Source organism: Vulpes vulpes, chromosome 12 (assembly GCF_048418805.1).
Source record: "Vulpes vulpes isolate BD-2025 chromosome 12, VulVul3, whole genome shotgun sequence".
Lineage (NCBI taxonomy): Eukaryota > Metazoa > Chordata > Mammalia > Carnivora > Canidae > Vulpes > Vulpes vulpes.
The window spans coordinates 71,540,676-71,556,209 of NC_132791.1; the positions used below are offsets into that span (position 1 = coordinate 71,540,676).

The 15,534-nt window shown below is 53.7% G+C and overlaps 1 protein-coding gene across 1 annotated transcript in view; it reads right to left on the bottom strand.

The window, feature by feature from the left end:
- The window catches only part of ADAMTS2 (ADAM metallopeptidase with thrombospondin type 1 motif 2), a 229,386-nt gene extending 214,199 nt beyond the window's left edge, over positions 1-15,187 (bottom strand). Inside the window, exons 1-2 of the mRNA XM_072728815.1 lie at positions 14,914-15,187; positions 13,539-13,930 (exon numbers count right to left, since the gene is read on the bottom strand). Of these exons, the coding sequence (XP_072584916.1) occupies positions 13,539-13,930; positions 14,914-15,043 (522 nt within the window). The 5' untranslated portion in view covers positions 15,044-15,187. The remainder of the gene's footprint in view (positions 1-13,538; positions 13,931-14,913) is intronic.
- Positions 15,188-15,534: the final 347 nt, after the last annotated feature.

Below are 15,534 nucleotides of genomic sequence, written 5' to 3' on the forward strand. Positions count from 1 at the left end.
GAGCTTCACAGGGCTGGGGGTCTGGCTGGGTGGCACTGAGGGGCACCACAGAAGATGGCACCCCTGCCCCCACCTGCCACCCAAGTTCTAAGCGCCCACCGTGTGGACACTCAGCCTCAGCCTTCCCTGTTTGCCATGCTCTGAATTTCCAGGTGAAAGATCGGAGCAGAGAAGGTCAGGAGCTTACACCTCAGTGGCAGCTTGCATGGTCCCAGGCCACCTGCAGGCCTGGCTGTCCCTTGTGGATATCATCTCCTTCCACTTCAATGCTCCCATTGAGTTTGGATCCCAAACCTTTCGGACTGAGGCCAACCAGCTTGTTCCCCTTCTCTCCCTCAAAGACACGAGCCCCTCTAGGCAGGTGATACAGGTGGTATGGCAACTGGGGAAACCTAGGGTCACAGGCCAGCCAAGTGGAGAGTCAGCCCCACACCTGGTTCTGTCCAACCTCATACCTCCTGACCTTTCTCTAGGCCAGTGGGTGCTCACTGGCTGTGCTTAAGACTCTCTTGTGTAGCTCCTGAAAAACACAGACCCCCAAGTCCTACCCACATCCAATAAATCACAATCTCTCAGGCTGGCATTGTTGGAAGCTGCCCAAATCCCATGCCCATCTGTGGGCAGACCAACAACACAATTTTATTTTATTCTCTACACAACAGGCCACAGATCTCCTCTACGGGCATGACAGTCTTTGAGAAAACATGAGAGACTCCTAACTCTAGGAAATGAACAAAGGGTAGTGAAGGGGAGACGGGCGGGGGGATGGGGTGACTGGGTAACAGGCACTGAGGAGGGCACTTGATGGGATAAGCACTGGGTGTTATACTATATGCTGGCAAATCAAACTTCCATAAAAATTTTTTAATAAAAAAAAGAGAGAAAAGACCTTCTAGAAGCCTGTGGGAATAAAGGTACCAATGGCACTCAGCGGGGGGCAGGCAGGGGGGTTGCTGTGTGGGCAGGAACCAACCACTGAGCAAGGGAGTAAAGTCTTCTGTAAGACTCAGGAGGTTTGCCTCAGAAAAACTGAAGGTTGGGAGAGACACCACTGAGAGGAGAACCCAGCGTGTCAAGGTGGCAATTCCCCCACATATGGGCTTTCTAAGAACTGGGTCCCACTCTCCTGGAAGCCACCTGCATGGCTGGGCAGTACTGCCTCCTCCACCCTCCTCAGCAGCACTCCACAAACGCCTGCTGTGAGGGGGGCCTGAGAGCTGTAAACAGGGTTGGCTTGCAAGTGAGGGCCAGAAAGCAGGCAACTCACAGGGGACTGGCCAGCAGCCCTGGGTCCCAGGTCCTCAGGAAACACAGACCCTGGGAGTCATATAACACTTCTGGCTTTGGGGGGCAGTGGAGGTGGGGGTGGCAGTGTGTAAGGTGTAGACACATTTTATCTAGATTTCAGCTCCTTTGCTGATAAAAGTAGGACCTTAGAAAACTAGAATTCAGAGGATATTGCCTTCACACAAAATCCATCTTAGTCCACAAGCAAGCATTATATTTTATTAAGCAGAGAAATGCCAGGGGCGTTCCCATCAGAGCCAGGCGCAGACGTGGATGCACAAAGCCACTGCTGTTACTTAACATTACTCTGAAGGTTCTAGATGATGCAGATTGGAAATGAGGCTCCGAAATTATCGTTTCCAGACAGTACAACTGTATACCTAGAAAACCCAGGGGAATCTGCAAAGATATATTAAAATTAATGAGTTCAATCAAGCAGCTTGATAAAAGACAATTATGTAAAAATCAACAGCTTTCCTGTACACCAACAATAGATGGAAATGATTCAATAAACAATAGCAAAAAGGAAAAAAAATCCCTGAAATGACACTGACTTAAATCCACGGGTGACCCGTATAAAAAAACGTGTAATACTTTACTGGGCAACATCAAAGCAGAATTAAATCAATTGAAAGACACACCATGTTCTGGTAAATACTGTAAATTATGTCAATTCCTCCTTTAATTGGTTTTGAGGTTTAATTTAATGTCAATCAAATTCGCAAGGATTGTTTTTAAGCTGACAAAACAATTCTAAAATTCAATTGAAAGAATAAACAGATGTGACCAGCCAAGAAAATTTTGCAAAAGAATAACAGCGAAACGGGAAGTATCCAGCCAGATGTCTCAAAGCAGCACTGTCCAACAGAAATGTAATGAGAACTTCACATGGAGCCACATTGAAAAAAAAAAAAAGCAGGTGAAATTAATTTCAGCAATATATCTTACTTTATCCAGTATATCCAAAATATTATCATTTCAATCTATAATAGATACTTTTAGATTACCAATGAGATATTTTATATTCTTCTTTTTGTACAAAGTCTTTGAATATTGACTATTTTACACTCAGGCACCTCTCACTTCAGACCAGCCACATTTCAAGTGGCCAATAGCCTCATCTGGCTCATAGCTACCATAGTGGACAGTGTAGCTGTAAAGTAGCTAATTCTTTAGATATCACTGCTTTAAGGCTCTAATGATAAACCATTTAGTTCTGGTAGAATAGAATGACAGAAAAACAGAATTTATCTATGGTATTGGTTAATCCAACATTTCATTTGCAACTGATGAGAGATGGTAAGATGGCATAATCCATTAAAAACCTACATATATTCATATTCACAGCTCTTGAGCCACTTTTTATCATACCTTCAGAAGCTCTGTCCCAATCAGATTGGCTGCCTAAACAAAGATTGCATGAAACAAATACACCTTATTTGCCAGGTGGTCCCAATCCCTGCTTTCAAGGGAGAAATACCAGGTTTAGAGACGAGTCCTTAATATTCTGCTCACAGAGCTAACAAGCGCTAGGCCTTCCGGTGTGAACAGCCCTGTCTCTGTTGCAGCTCTACTTCTCAGGCTGAGAACTGCATGCCAGCTCTCAGGGCCTTGAAATCACTTGTAACAGAGTAATAATAACAACAACAATAAAAACTGCATGTCCAGGACTCTATACACACATTTTTCACATTTACCATCTCTGAACTCTGGGATGAAATCACTGAGTCTTATCACCAGCTGCAGCAGGCAGCAACCATGTGGTGGCTGGCACTGCCTGGCACGCACCTACCTGACCATGACATTTCACTTAAATGCCATCACTTCACTTGAATTGCATGTAGGGTCAGCACGTCTTGTGTTGAGATTCTTGCCACCCAAAATGTCTTCAAAAAATCACGCCATAATGACAAAAAAAATTATGGTGTGTGCGCAAAGGCACAGAGACAACAGAGTATGCAGCTTTGGCGTCAATGACGAATGTCCCTGGAGGAATGACTGTAACTCTGCACTTTACCAAAGAGAGGAAGACACCCAGAAGTGAAGGAGACAGTCACATGCTAAGTAAGCCAAGCAAGTGAGAGGGAGGAATGGCCCACTGTTTGGAGCAACCAGGGACAGGGTGGCTGGTGTCTACACCTATTAAGACTGTAGTTAAGGTGCCATGGCGCGGTTTAGTTGGGAATATCCAGTGTGCCCTGTAATTGATGGCACCTTAGAACTGATGAAATGCACAAATGGCCAACATTTCCCAAACCCTCAACTTGGGCTAAGTGCCTATTGTCCACTCATCCTTCCAATGTCCAGCAAGGAGGGTGTAGATAGCATTCCCCCCTTTGCAAGCCAAAGGAAAGAGGTTTGGTGGCATTTCAGCTCGTGTCCAGGCTGCCCAGCTCTGCAGGGTACAGATGACCATGTGACACAGCAGCCTCCAGTCCACACCATGTCCACACCATGTCCACACCATGTCCATGCTCACTCGAAACCTGCAAGGCAACATGGGGCAGTTCAGGGCCCACCTAGCCCCTCCGCGCTGCCTAGGCTTGGGTTCTGGATGCCAGAGTTTCCTCTGCCTTCAAGCAAAAGCTGTGTGCCCCACTCCACAGGCCTAGAGTAGATGTGCACTGTAATTGAAATTCATGGATGAGCCCGAGGAGCCAGCTCCAGGCTCTGTAATAACTTCTCCATATTAATGGCAGCACCGCAGACCCGGTGGACAGTTGACATTTAGTATGAAACATAAGCAGCAGAATAAGAGGCTCCTACCTGGGCCCTCCCATTCCAAAGCGCCTGCCAGTTGGGGGAAGTGGGGGCCCACGGTGGTGCCAAGATTCAGAGGGCTAGGGTCTTCCTCTCCCCTCAGGGCCTCTACCCCTTTCTCAGTCCCCTCCCTTGCTGGAAACCCCTGCCAAGAACACACATGAACATACATACACACTCACATTCGAATGCACATGCTCACTCATACATGTACACCGACAGACACACATGCACACTCACACCTATGCACACACTCACATGTTCATTCCAATGCATAGAATCACATGCATAAGCACATGTTCACATGCAGATACATATCACATCACACTCATGCACATATGCATGCACATGCACCCACATCCTCACCATAGGCACACAAACATGCACATATGTTCCCCAGGCTGCCCAAGCAGGGGAGGGCAGTGAGGGTAATGAAGGATTGCTAGTACAGACCCAGGGTCCCAGAAAGGGACTCACATGCGTCTGTCCCTATGGATTTCCGCAACCAGAGTGGGGAGGCCCAGGTCACAGCTCAGGCCAGCACACAGCAAAGCCAGCCTGGATGCTAAGTGGGCACACCAGGCCACGGGGCATGTTCCTGTGGCTCAGGGCAGATGAGCTCTTCAAGGACTGCTCACTCTGGCTTCCGCACTCATGGTCCTCAGTGGCCTAGGTGATGATCTGGTCTTTCCCACCTCTGGGCTGACCCCTGGCATCACTCCATACTCACCAAGTGCTGAGGGCACAAGGGGACAGGTAGCCAGGGCTGGCCATGGGGCAGAAAGAGCCTGAAGTTGCTCAACATGTGAACAGGAGGCACCATTACATCCACAACCAGTGCCAGAAACACACGGGACTATGCGGTGGAGTCAGGGTAGGGGATGGCAAGGTGATGGGGAGAACTTGGCAGGAGCTGGCCTCCCTGGGCTCAGGCTCAGGGACCAGACACCGACTCTGCTGGCCCTTGGTGAGGGGCCGAGCTGGGCTCCACTCTGCCCTCCCCTAGAGGATTCCACGGAGAGAGGCAACCCCACACGCGACAGCCCACAGGTCCCAGTAACACACGGAGCCTGGCTCTCCTCATCTGTAAAAGGACGACTGCAGGGACTGGGACCCGCGGCAGCAGAGGCTGCGGGTGTAGACCATGATCCTCTGACCGCCTTTCCTTGAGGGCAGCGCGGGCAGCACGGCCGGCAGCCCGCAGAGGCGTGAAGCGGGGGAGCGTGACGGCGCCACCCGGGGTGGTCCCGGCTCTCCCGCGCCCCACCCGGCCACCGCTGTAGCAAGTGACCAGATCAGAGCCAGTCAGCGCCTGGCGTTCCTGGGCCACAGTAATTGGCTACGGAAAAGTCCTGACCTAAGCCCGACCAATCAGAATGAAGCTCAAGACTGGCGGGAACCTCCAAAAAATAGCTTCCCTTTCCTACCAGGCTAGCTCTCGGAGCGTGAGGGTGTGCAGACGGCGCTGCCACTGGTCCCCCAAGGAACAGAGTCATACAGGGGAGGAAAACAGGCCGATGGGGCCCAAGGGTATCACTCCATCCCCGAACTGCCTACCGAATCCCATGACTTCTCAGACGTCCTTTTTTCTGTGGTTAAATACACATAATGTAAAACTTACCATCTTAACCATTTTTAGTGTAGTTCAATGCTATTAAATACATTCAAAATGTTGCACAACTGTCACCAGACCTCTTTTTCTCTTGTGAAGCTGAAACTCTGTAACCATTCACAATAGCCCCCATTCCCCTCTTCCCCATAGTCCCTGGCAACCATCTACTGGCTGTCTATGATTTTAAGGACTCTAGGTGCCTCAGATGAGTCTGGGTTTCGGACCACTGATGCACCTATGCACCTATCAGTGCATAGGCCTGGGGGCCACCACAGGGCAAATGGGTCACAGACTGCTACTCTGCGACCTGGAGCTCAAACCCCTGACAAGTCAGCCTCCATCAGGGCAGCCACAGGTCCATGCACGTCCCTACCCCGCCCAGGCAAGGAAGAACACCTAGGAAGCTCCATCTTTTCCACCGGATCACTCCCAGTGAGAAGTGGTGGGGAGGCCAGCCAAAGGTTGTGGATGCCTGGAAGGGGGCATGGGATGGTTGTGATGAAGTCAGGTGGGTTCTCAGCAAGTTCCCCAGCCGCTGCCGGCAAGGAGTCCTGGCCCCTCTAATGATCCTGCTGCCAGTACCCCTCCCAACACTTCCACATCTGCCTATGGAGGCTCTTGTCAGGGGACCTCAGGGCCCACACAGGGGTCTTCACCTGGATTTGTTTGCCCAAACCATATCAACAAACTCAGAAATACAGTTTCTCTGAAGGAGAAATGGGAGGCTCAGCAGCAAGGAGCCCACACTCCCAGGAGGCAACAATCTCTCAAGGGATGTAGGGCTTGCACTTGCCGGGGTCCCCACCTCTCCCTTCTCCAGCCCTGTCCCCTCACTTGTGTCTGCTTCCCGTCTGGCCCCTAAGACACGAGGAGTTGCCCTGGAAGGGTCCCCAAAACAGTTAACTTCAGCCCCCAGTTCCCACATGGACAAACTGAGGCCAATGACAGGAGGATTTGCCAGAGTCACAAGATGACTTGCCAGAGCCCAGACCAACATCTCCTCCCTCCACCCAAATCTTCCCCATATAGGACTAGGAAGTGGGGTGGTCTTCCTTACCCTACTTAGCTTGATTTACACCAAGGGTTTTGAACTCAGGTTTCATAAACCCCAAAGCAGGGGCAGGAAAACTGTAAAACCACATGCTGTGCACAAGAGCTTTCCTATGGGAAAGGAGGCACAGCTTTCAGCCATTGTCCAAGGGGGCTGTCCCCAGTGAGTGTGGGCATTCTGGGATTGGCAAGAGAGCAAATGAGGCAAGACAGGCCAGGGTGAGCACTGGCGGGTGCGGGGCCTCAGGGACAAGCCTACATAGGCTTCCAGCTCCCGCTTCCTGGGAACTCTCATTTCACAGCTCCCAACTGAGCTCTGCCCAGCCAGAGCTGGGCCCTGCAGACATAGCTGGGTACATGTTATCCATGGCACGTTACCAAGAAGCAGAGGGTGCAGCATGGCATGTGAATGTCTAGTATGGCTTCCTGGATGAAATGCCATTTAGCTGAGACCTAGAGAGTGACCTAAAGATGAAGGGATAAGAGTGGTCCAGGTAAGGGCACAGCATATGCAAAGGCCGTAAGCTGGGGGCATCCTGTGTTGGAGGAACTAAAAGATAAGTGTGATGAGTCACAGGCATGACGGGGACACAGTGACAGACAAAACTAGAGGCCACTGGGCCAGGTCATAGGTGGCCTTGAATGCCAGGCCAGTGGGTTTGGATGTTTGTCCAGGTTTGGATTTTTTTAAAGATTTTATTGATTGATTCATGAGAGACACAGAGAGAGAGGCAGAGACACAGGCAGAGGGAGAAGCAGGCTCCCTGTGGGGAGCCCAGTGTGGGACTTGATCCCAGGACCCCGGGATCTTGCCCTGAGCCAAAGGCAGATGCTCATCCACTGAGACACCCAGGTGCCCCAATGTTTGGATTTTTTTTAAGGGCACTTAGAATCATTGAAAGATCTTATTAAGCAAAAGAGTGCCGTGATTTAATATATGGCTTATAAAAATCAGCATGGCTGCTGTGTGAAGAAATAGTTGCTGGGGAGACACCAATGAGCAGCAGCGGGGGAACATAGGCTCAAGAGACAGGGCTTGGGGTCAGGCGTGGTGGAGAGATGGAAACTGGGATAAAGTCTAGAGATGTCTAGGATGGCGGTCTACTGGATGTGGGGGTCATGGATAGGGATCAAAGGGGTGATCCTGGAAATCAAACCCCAAGTCAACTCTGCACTCAGTGCATTCAGTGCAGAGTCTGCTTAAGATTCTCTCTCTTGAGCTCTCGAGCTCTCTATCTCTCTCTAAAATAAACAAATAAAATCTTTAAAAAAAAAAAAAAAGGCTGGACAGAGTAGGGGCCTGGCCAGGAGGGCAGCCTAGCAGAGGAGCCTCAGTCTTGGGGCCCTCTGAACCTCTGACATACAATGAGGATCAAGCCTCCAGGGAAGTGTGTACACTGGCCACCCCTCAGATCTCAGGATGGGACCAGACCTTAGAAGCCAGACCCTTCCTACTGCCCAGCCCATGAAGACTTCTACCCACTGGCTCTGTCAGGCTCTATCAGGCCAGAGAGGTCTCCAGAGCTGCACTGAGGTAGGAGGCAGAGGTGGGGTAGGGTGCTTCGGTCCCACTGGAGTCCCTGCTGCCATCACCCAACTGTGAAGACTCCGGCAACCTGCCAGGAACTTCAGGCTGGAACAGGTCAGCCATGTGTCAGCAAGCACTCAGCCACCAGGCCTGCTCCCAGCTCCCACAAACAGACAACACCCCGACTGAGAAGGTCTCTGGGAGTCAAACCAGGAAAGTTAAGAAATGTTTTAAATAAATGCATTTCTTCATTTTGAGTCTTTTTGTTGGCATGCAAAAAAAAAAAAAAAGACAATAAAATGTAGTGAGCATGATCTTGGAATCAGGCAGACATGCATTTAAATACTGGCTGCAAAGTTTGAAGCAAGCTCTCAGCATTTGGAGCCTCAGTTCTTTCACCCATAGAATGGGGATAATATCAGGCATAGGCCATAGGATGTTGTAAGGACTGAACAAGGTGAAGTAGGCATAAGGCACTCAGCAGGGAGCCTGGCACATAGCACATAGTAGAGGTAAGCAAACTATGACTTACTATTATTACCTTTATGCCAATAGGCTTCTCATTGGATTTTTTAAAGATTTTATTTATTTATTAGAGAGAGAGTGTGTGTGTGCATGAGTGGGAGGGAAAGGCAGAGGGAAAGAGAGAAGCAAACTACCCACTGAGCAGGGAGCCAGATGCCAGGCGTGATCCCAGGACCCTAGGATCCTGACCTGAGCGGAAGGCAGATGCTTAACTGAATGAGCCACCCAGGCATCTCCTAATTGGGTTTTTAATGAGCACATATGAATAATATGAAATTATGGGGCCTGAAAGGTACTAGGAGACTATAGCAATGTGACATATAAGAATCCTTTGTTAAGCATAATTTTCTAATGCATCATGAAAAGACAAACCTTAACCTTTCCCTGTGAATATTATGAACACCTTCTGTCTAGTGGCTGCAGAAAAAAAAAAAAAAACTGGAAGCTATACATTTACCAGCCTCTCTAGGAATAAAGTGCACAGTATGCCTTATGAAGCATGTCTTCACGTGGCATTTCTTGAGTGTGTATCTCTACCTGATTCCAGAAGAATCTACATCTTGGCAGGCTCAGAATCCCAATCTCATACCAACTGAAGGGACAGTACTCTTCTGCTCTCTGTTTCTGGGTCTCTGCAAATTCCATGTCCTACCTGATTCTCACAGGAGCACCAAACCTCAGGCTGGCCAGAGTGAGACCCAGGACTCAGCTGGAATTAATCAGGAAAAGATGTCAGCCAGACACTGCTGTGGCCCCTGGACTCACTGCAGAACAAAGCCAACACATAGGAAGAAAGAGGCAAGTGTCCTCATGACCTAGCGGGGGCACCTGGATTCAGCCGTGCCTGAAGACTTATCATTTTGTGAACTAATCACTTCTCATTTTTTGTTTAAACTAATTTAAGCTGCCTGTCACTTGTAACTGAAAGGATCCTGGCAGAGTGAAATGAGAATCCCCTCAATTAGGAGACTGCTGTCCACAGAAAACAAAGCTACCATTGCCTTCCTTTATTTTTAAGATTTTATTTATTTTTAGAGAACACACACAAGCAAACAGAGGGGCAGAGGGAAAGGGAGAGAGAGAACCCCATGCAGACACCACACTGAGCATGGAGCCCAATGTGGAGCTCAATCCCATGACTCGAGATACTGATCTGAGCTGAAACCAAGAGTGGGACACCTACTGAGCCACCCAGGTGCCCCTACTGCTGCCTTCCATTAAAGTAGAGAAACAAACTCAGGGCCAGGCAAGTAGATAAGTAAAGGAGCTGAACAGGCCAGGAGCGGGACATTAGGCCTGAAAGGCCTGCAGCTCTCAGGAGAGGCATGTCCCACCCTAAGCCTCTAAATGTAAGCTATAGGATCCCAACTGCCTGCCGGGACCCTGCTCTAGGGTTTTTCGTCAGGAAGGCATGTTCTGCAAAGAAGGGGTTCCATGGTCCCATCTATGTGGGAAATGATGGAGGACTTAGAGTATGAGACTTTTATTTATTACAGAACTTCTCAAAGATCCCAGTAGGCCCCCCAAATCTCCCAAGCTGAAGGCAAGCAGCAGCCTTTCCCATATCAGTCATCTGATGAAACCCATTTGCTACAAGCAACCTGTGCTGGAATCTGTAGAACCCTCTCTCACAGAAATGAGGCTGTTGAGCCTTGCTTGTCAAAGGGTGGCCTGTGGCCCAGCAGCATTAACCTGGGAGCTTATAAGAAATGCAGAACTTGGGGTGCCTGGGTGACTCAGTCAGTTAAGCATCCAATTCTTCATTTTAACTCAGGTCATGATCCCGGCATTGTGAGATCAAGCCCTGCTTTGGGCTCCACACTGTGTGTGGAGCCTACTTAAGATTCTCTCTCTCCCTCTCCCCTCTGCCATTTTCTTCCCACTCATGCTCTCTCTCTCTAAGGAAAAAAAAAAAAAAAAAAGAGTGGTGACTGGGTAACTCAATCAGTTAAACATCTGCCTTCGGCTCAGGTCGTAACCCCAGGGTCCTGGGATTGAGCTTGCATCAGGCTCCCTGCTCAATGGGAAGTCTGCCTCTCTCTCTCTCCACCTGCCTCTCCCCCAGCTCATGCTCCCACTCTCTCTCTCTCTTTCAAATAAAGAAATAAAATCTTGCAAAGAAAAAAAAAGAAAGAAAGAAATGCAGCACTTTAGCCCACCCACACCCCCCTCCCATGTGTAGAACAAGGACCGGCATTTTAACAAGATCCCCAGGGATTTGCATGGACACCACAGACTGACACACCTGTTTCAGTGTGTTTTTCTATCAATGAAGGAAGAGCAGAAGCTTCAGAGGTGAGGCCTGTGCGGCATGGTAGTTAAGGGCCTGAGTAGTTGGGACAGTGAGATGCATTTCTCCATATAAGGCCTATTGAAAGGGTAGTGCCCATTTCAGTGTCTTCACCCCCCAGACTTGGGAGCAGTTCTCTCCAAGGGGCTGGAGAGAACCAGGCCAGATTGCTGCCATTATGGGCTAGGTGGTCTTGGGCAAGTCACTCAACCTCCTAGAGCCTCATCTCCCCATCTGCAATCCAGGGAGGAGGATCCCTCCCCTGCAGGATAGCTGTGGGAACCGAGACTGCACCATGTACAAAGCCCCAGGCCTATTGGTGATGCACAGAGAGGCCCAAAAGGTTAAGGAATTAATTGGTATAAAATGAGAAGAGACACACACACCAACATGAAAGAAAGGAAGGAAAGAAGGAAGAAAAAGGGAAGGGAAGGGAAGGGAAGGGAAGGGAAGGGAAGGGAAGGAAAGGAAAGGAAAGGAAAGGAAAGGAAAGGAAAGGAAAGGAAAGGAAAGGAAAGGAAAGGAAAGGAAAGGAAAGGAAAGGAAAGAGGAGTAAGAGTAAAGAACTAATATTAATGCCCCATTGTCTCTGGGCCCTATTTCATTGACAGAATTCAAGGCCCCTCAGACAAGCCCCAGCCCTTCTTCCAATTCCAGTCTGCTTTCCAGCTGTCTTGCAGCTGCACAGGTGTGTGTCCATACTTGAGACATCTCACCATGCCTGTCCTGACCAGACCAATGAATACCTGGTACCTCTGCACAGGTTCTTCTTCCCTCTGCTAAGATTGCCAACCTGCACCTTTGCCTACTGCCAACTCATTCTTCAAATAGCCCCCAGGAGCATGGCATCAGAGCCTTGGACAGAGTGCCCCTCAGCCCATCAGTGGCCTGGAGCCCCAGGTGGGCACAGGGCCAGCTGTACCTCCAACCGGGACAGCAGACAAATGGCATTAGGTACCTTGTGGCTAAACAAATAACTCACCAAAGGACAGATGAAGAGATGATGCAGTGACAAAGCCTCCCTGAAATGCTCTCCATCAGGAATTTCTTAGTACACAGGAGCTGGCCCACCTACAGACTGGATCTGTGTCAACTCCCCCAACCCCTGGAGTCCCCAGCACCAACTGGCTTTTATTTCGGAAATTCACCTGCAGCATAAAATGAGACACACCTGTGAGGCCCAGCATGGCCTCAGAGACAATGGACATAGAAAGGGCTGCCCAAGGATAACCCAACTCCTCCAAGGACATTTATAGTTGTTTGCAGCATGCCTGGGTTCTAACTAAATCCAGCCAAAGGCAGTGATTTTCCGAAGCAACAAGTGACATTTCCTGTGTCTCCATAAAAAGAACACCAGCGGTTGTGGGGCTCTGGTGTAATTGCTGGCTCTGCAGGCAGCAGGACAAGCCTAAGGACAGGGGGCTCAGGGGCCAGCAAGGCTGGGACAGCAGCCACTTGCACGGAACAGGAGTGCCCTGAGCGGCAATTAGAGCAGAACCCACGGTGGGAGGCTTCAGATGTCTGGGCAGCACTGCCAGCCTGACCACCGCACCCCCAATCCAAAATAGAAAACTGCAGTGGTTTCTGCCACGTGCCAGGCCCTGGGGCGGCTGGACAGAGCACCACCAATGTCAGCCTCCTCCCTGAGCATCAATCCAGGCTTCCTCTGAGGCCCCCTCAGGCCAAGCCACGGTTCCTCTGGGCCCCTGGAAACAGGAAAATGTTTCAGGGATCCAGTCACACCGGGTGGCCCATGCAGTCCCAGTGGAGGACTCAGCCTCTCTCCTGTCCTTCAGAGGCTGCCCATGGACATCAGAGCCTGCATTTCCAAATGCTCCCCTTGGCTCAAAATAGAGAAAACCGACTTTTCAAATTACCAGCTGGAGTTCAACAGGAAACCACAGCATAAAAATCAGTGGCTCCAGGTCAGCCAGGGGGCAGAGGGATAACTGGGCATTTCAGCACCACTGCCTGCTCTCTGGGCTGACACCCCCTGCACACACACATCACACATGCTACAATGCCTGTGGACATACACTCTGCAGATACTCTGACACCCAAAGGAGCAGAAACCTACAGATGCACACATGCACAGTACACATATTAGCATAGGTGCACAAGTACCCAGATCGGAGTACACACCCACATTCCAAAATGTGTGTCCACGTGCAGACACACACACTGGCAGAGATGTTCACACACCTGGTTATAACAGGAAGACCTGTGTCCGGCGGGCATAAGGGAGACCACGCTCTTGCCATTTGAGCAGAGCTTTGGAGACCCTGACCCACTGCATAATCACTCCTCTCGGACCAATCGAAATAACTTGCCTTCTTGCCAACCCCTCGGTTCAGTGCCTGGTGGTCCCTACAACACAGGGGTGCAAAGGACATCCTCAGTGCAGGACCTGGAGTCACAGGTCACCAGCTTCCAAGTCCCGGGGCAAGAGCAGTGGGCAGAAACGAGCCAACAAAGTGAGTACTCACCAGTCCGTCGCAGTTGCTGAGCGCCACGGAGGAGGCTTCAGCCAGGCCCGCCACGTCTCCGACGTAGAGGCACGTCCCAAGCAGGGGCTCCACGCGGGTGGTGCCTGACTCGCTTTGCCACTCCACGGTGGCGCCAGGCGCCACGAGGCGGGCGTTGGGCCGCAGCCGCAGGTGCAGGTCTCGGCCGAAGACCGTGACATTGTAGAAGAGGCGGCCGCCGGGGTCCTCCTCGCGGTCTCCAGGTAAGCCCGCGGTCTGGACTGGGGCCGCCCTGCGGGCGCGTACTCCCGCCTGGGCCGACGCCGACACCACGTGGGACACCCAGCGGCCCTGGGCGTCAGTGCGCACCGGCACCGCCAGGATGCGCTCAGCTCCGCGCCCCAGGGGCCGGCCTGCAACGGGAAGGGGCGTTAGACCCGCCAGGACCTCGGCGCCCAGGAGCCCAGCCGCCAAGCCCCGCATCCCCCAGCACCCGCCCCCCGCCTCTCACCACCGCTGCGAAGGGGAGGGCTCTCTGCCAGGCAACCCCTAGAAACTAGCCTGCACCTCCCGGCCTTCTTCCACCTGGGAAGGGGCGTTAACAGGGCCACCCCTCTGGAGCCCTGCCCCCAGGCGGTCCCCCTCTGGGACCCTGCCAGCCAGGCGTTCTGCCCCCTGCCCCGCTCCGGGCCGGGGCTCCCCTGGGGACGGCCCCGTCAGAGCGCCCCCGCCCCTCGAACCTACCGTCCTTGGCAGGACGCGGGGCTGCTCCGAGAGCAGGGCGGGTCGGCCCCTCACCCCGCGCCTAGCCCCTACCCCTCCGCGGCCGCCGCCCGGGCGCCCTCACCGCTCGCCTCGGAGCGGCGGGGACTCGGCTCCCCCGGGCGCGCGGCCTGCCCTCCGTGTCCAGCTCTCGGTGGGACCAGTGCTGGGACCCCTCCCCGCGCGCGCGAAGGCAGGGACCCCGGGTCCGCAGGGATCGCCTCCGGGGCGCCGCACAGTGCCCAAGGGCCCAAGGCGGCGCGCTCGGCACCGGCTCCTCCCGAGCGTCCCCGGACGCGAGCCCCGGCGCCGCCTCGCCCTGGCACCCCGGGACCCGCGGGGGCCGGCGCTGCGCTCCCTGCCGCGGGGCTCTCCGCCCTCCATCTCCTCGCTGCGCGTCCCGGGAGCCGCGAACACGCCGAGGCTGCCCCGGCCGGAGGAGCTCGGGCCGCCGCGGGGCGCCCCCTGCGCGACCAACCGGCCCGAAGTTGGCCAACTTGGCCCCGGGCGGGGCGCGCGGAGTTTGCCCAAGTCGGGCCAGGCGCCACCTGGGGAGGGGGCGGCGGAGCACGGGGACGCCCCCTGGGGCGGGCCCGGCGGCCGGGGTCGGCGGCGTGGGCCCGGCCGCACCTACCCGGGGGGTCGGCGGCGGCGGCGAGCCGGGCGTCCGCGGGCGGCGGCGGCAGCAGGAGCGGCGGCGGCAGCAGCAGCAGCAGCAGCGCGGGGCAGAGCAGGCGGCGAGCGGCTCCCGCCGGCGGATCCATGGCAGCCGGACCGCAGCCGGGGCCCCGCACTCGCTGCCGGCGCGAAAGTTCCCCGCGCGCCGCCCAGCCCACATCTGGGGGCAGCTGGAGCCGCCCGCAGCTGCAGCACCGCAGGGCGCGGGGCGGAGGAGCGAGGCGCGGAGGGGAGGGGAGGGAGGGCGGGGGCGCGCGGAGGGGAGGCGGGGAGAGGGAAGGAGCGAGCGAGCGAGGGAGGCGGGAGGGAGGAGAAGGCGAGCGAGGGGAGGGCGGGGACGGCGGGCGCCTCAGCCTGCGGTGACCCGGCGCTTCTTGGCGCGGCCGCCGCCGCCCCCGCCCGCCCCCCTCCCCTCGCCGCCGCCGCCGCGAAGCAGAGACACCCCGAGGCGGAGGCAGAGCAGCCCCGCCGGCCCGGCGCGGGGAGCCCTGCCTCCGGCCCCGGTCGGGCGTGCCCCGCGCCCTGGCGGCGCACGACCTCGGAGGCAAGGCGCCTGCCGGAGCATCCCCACCCGGGA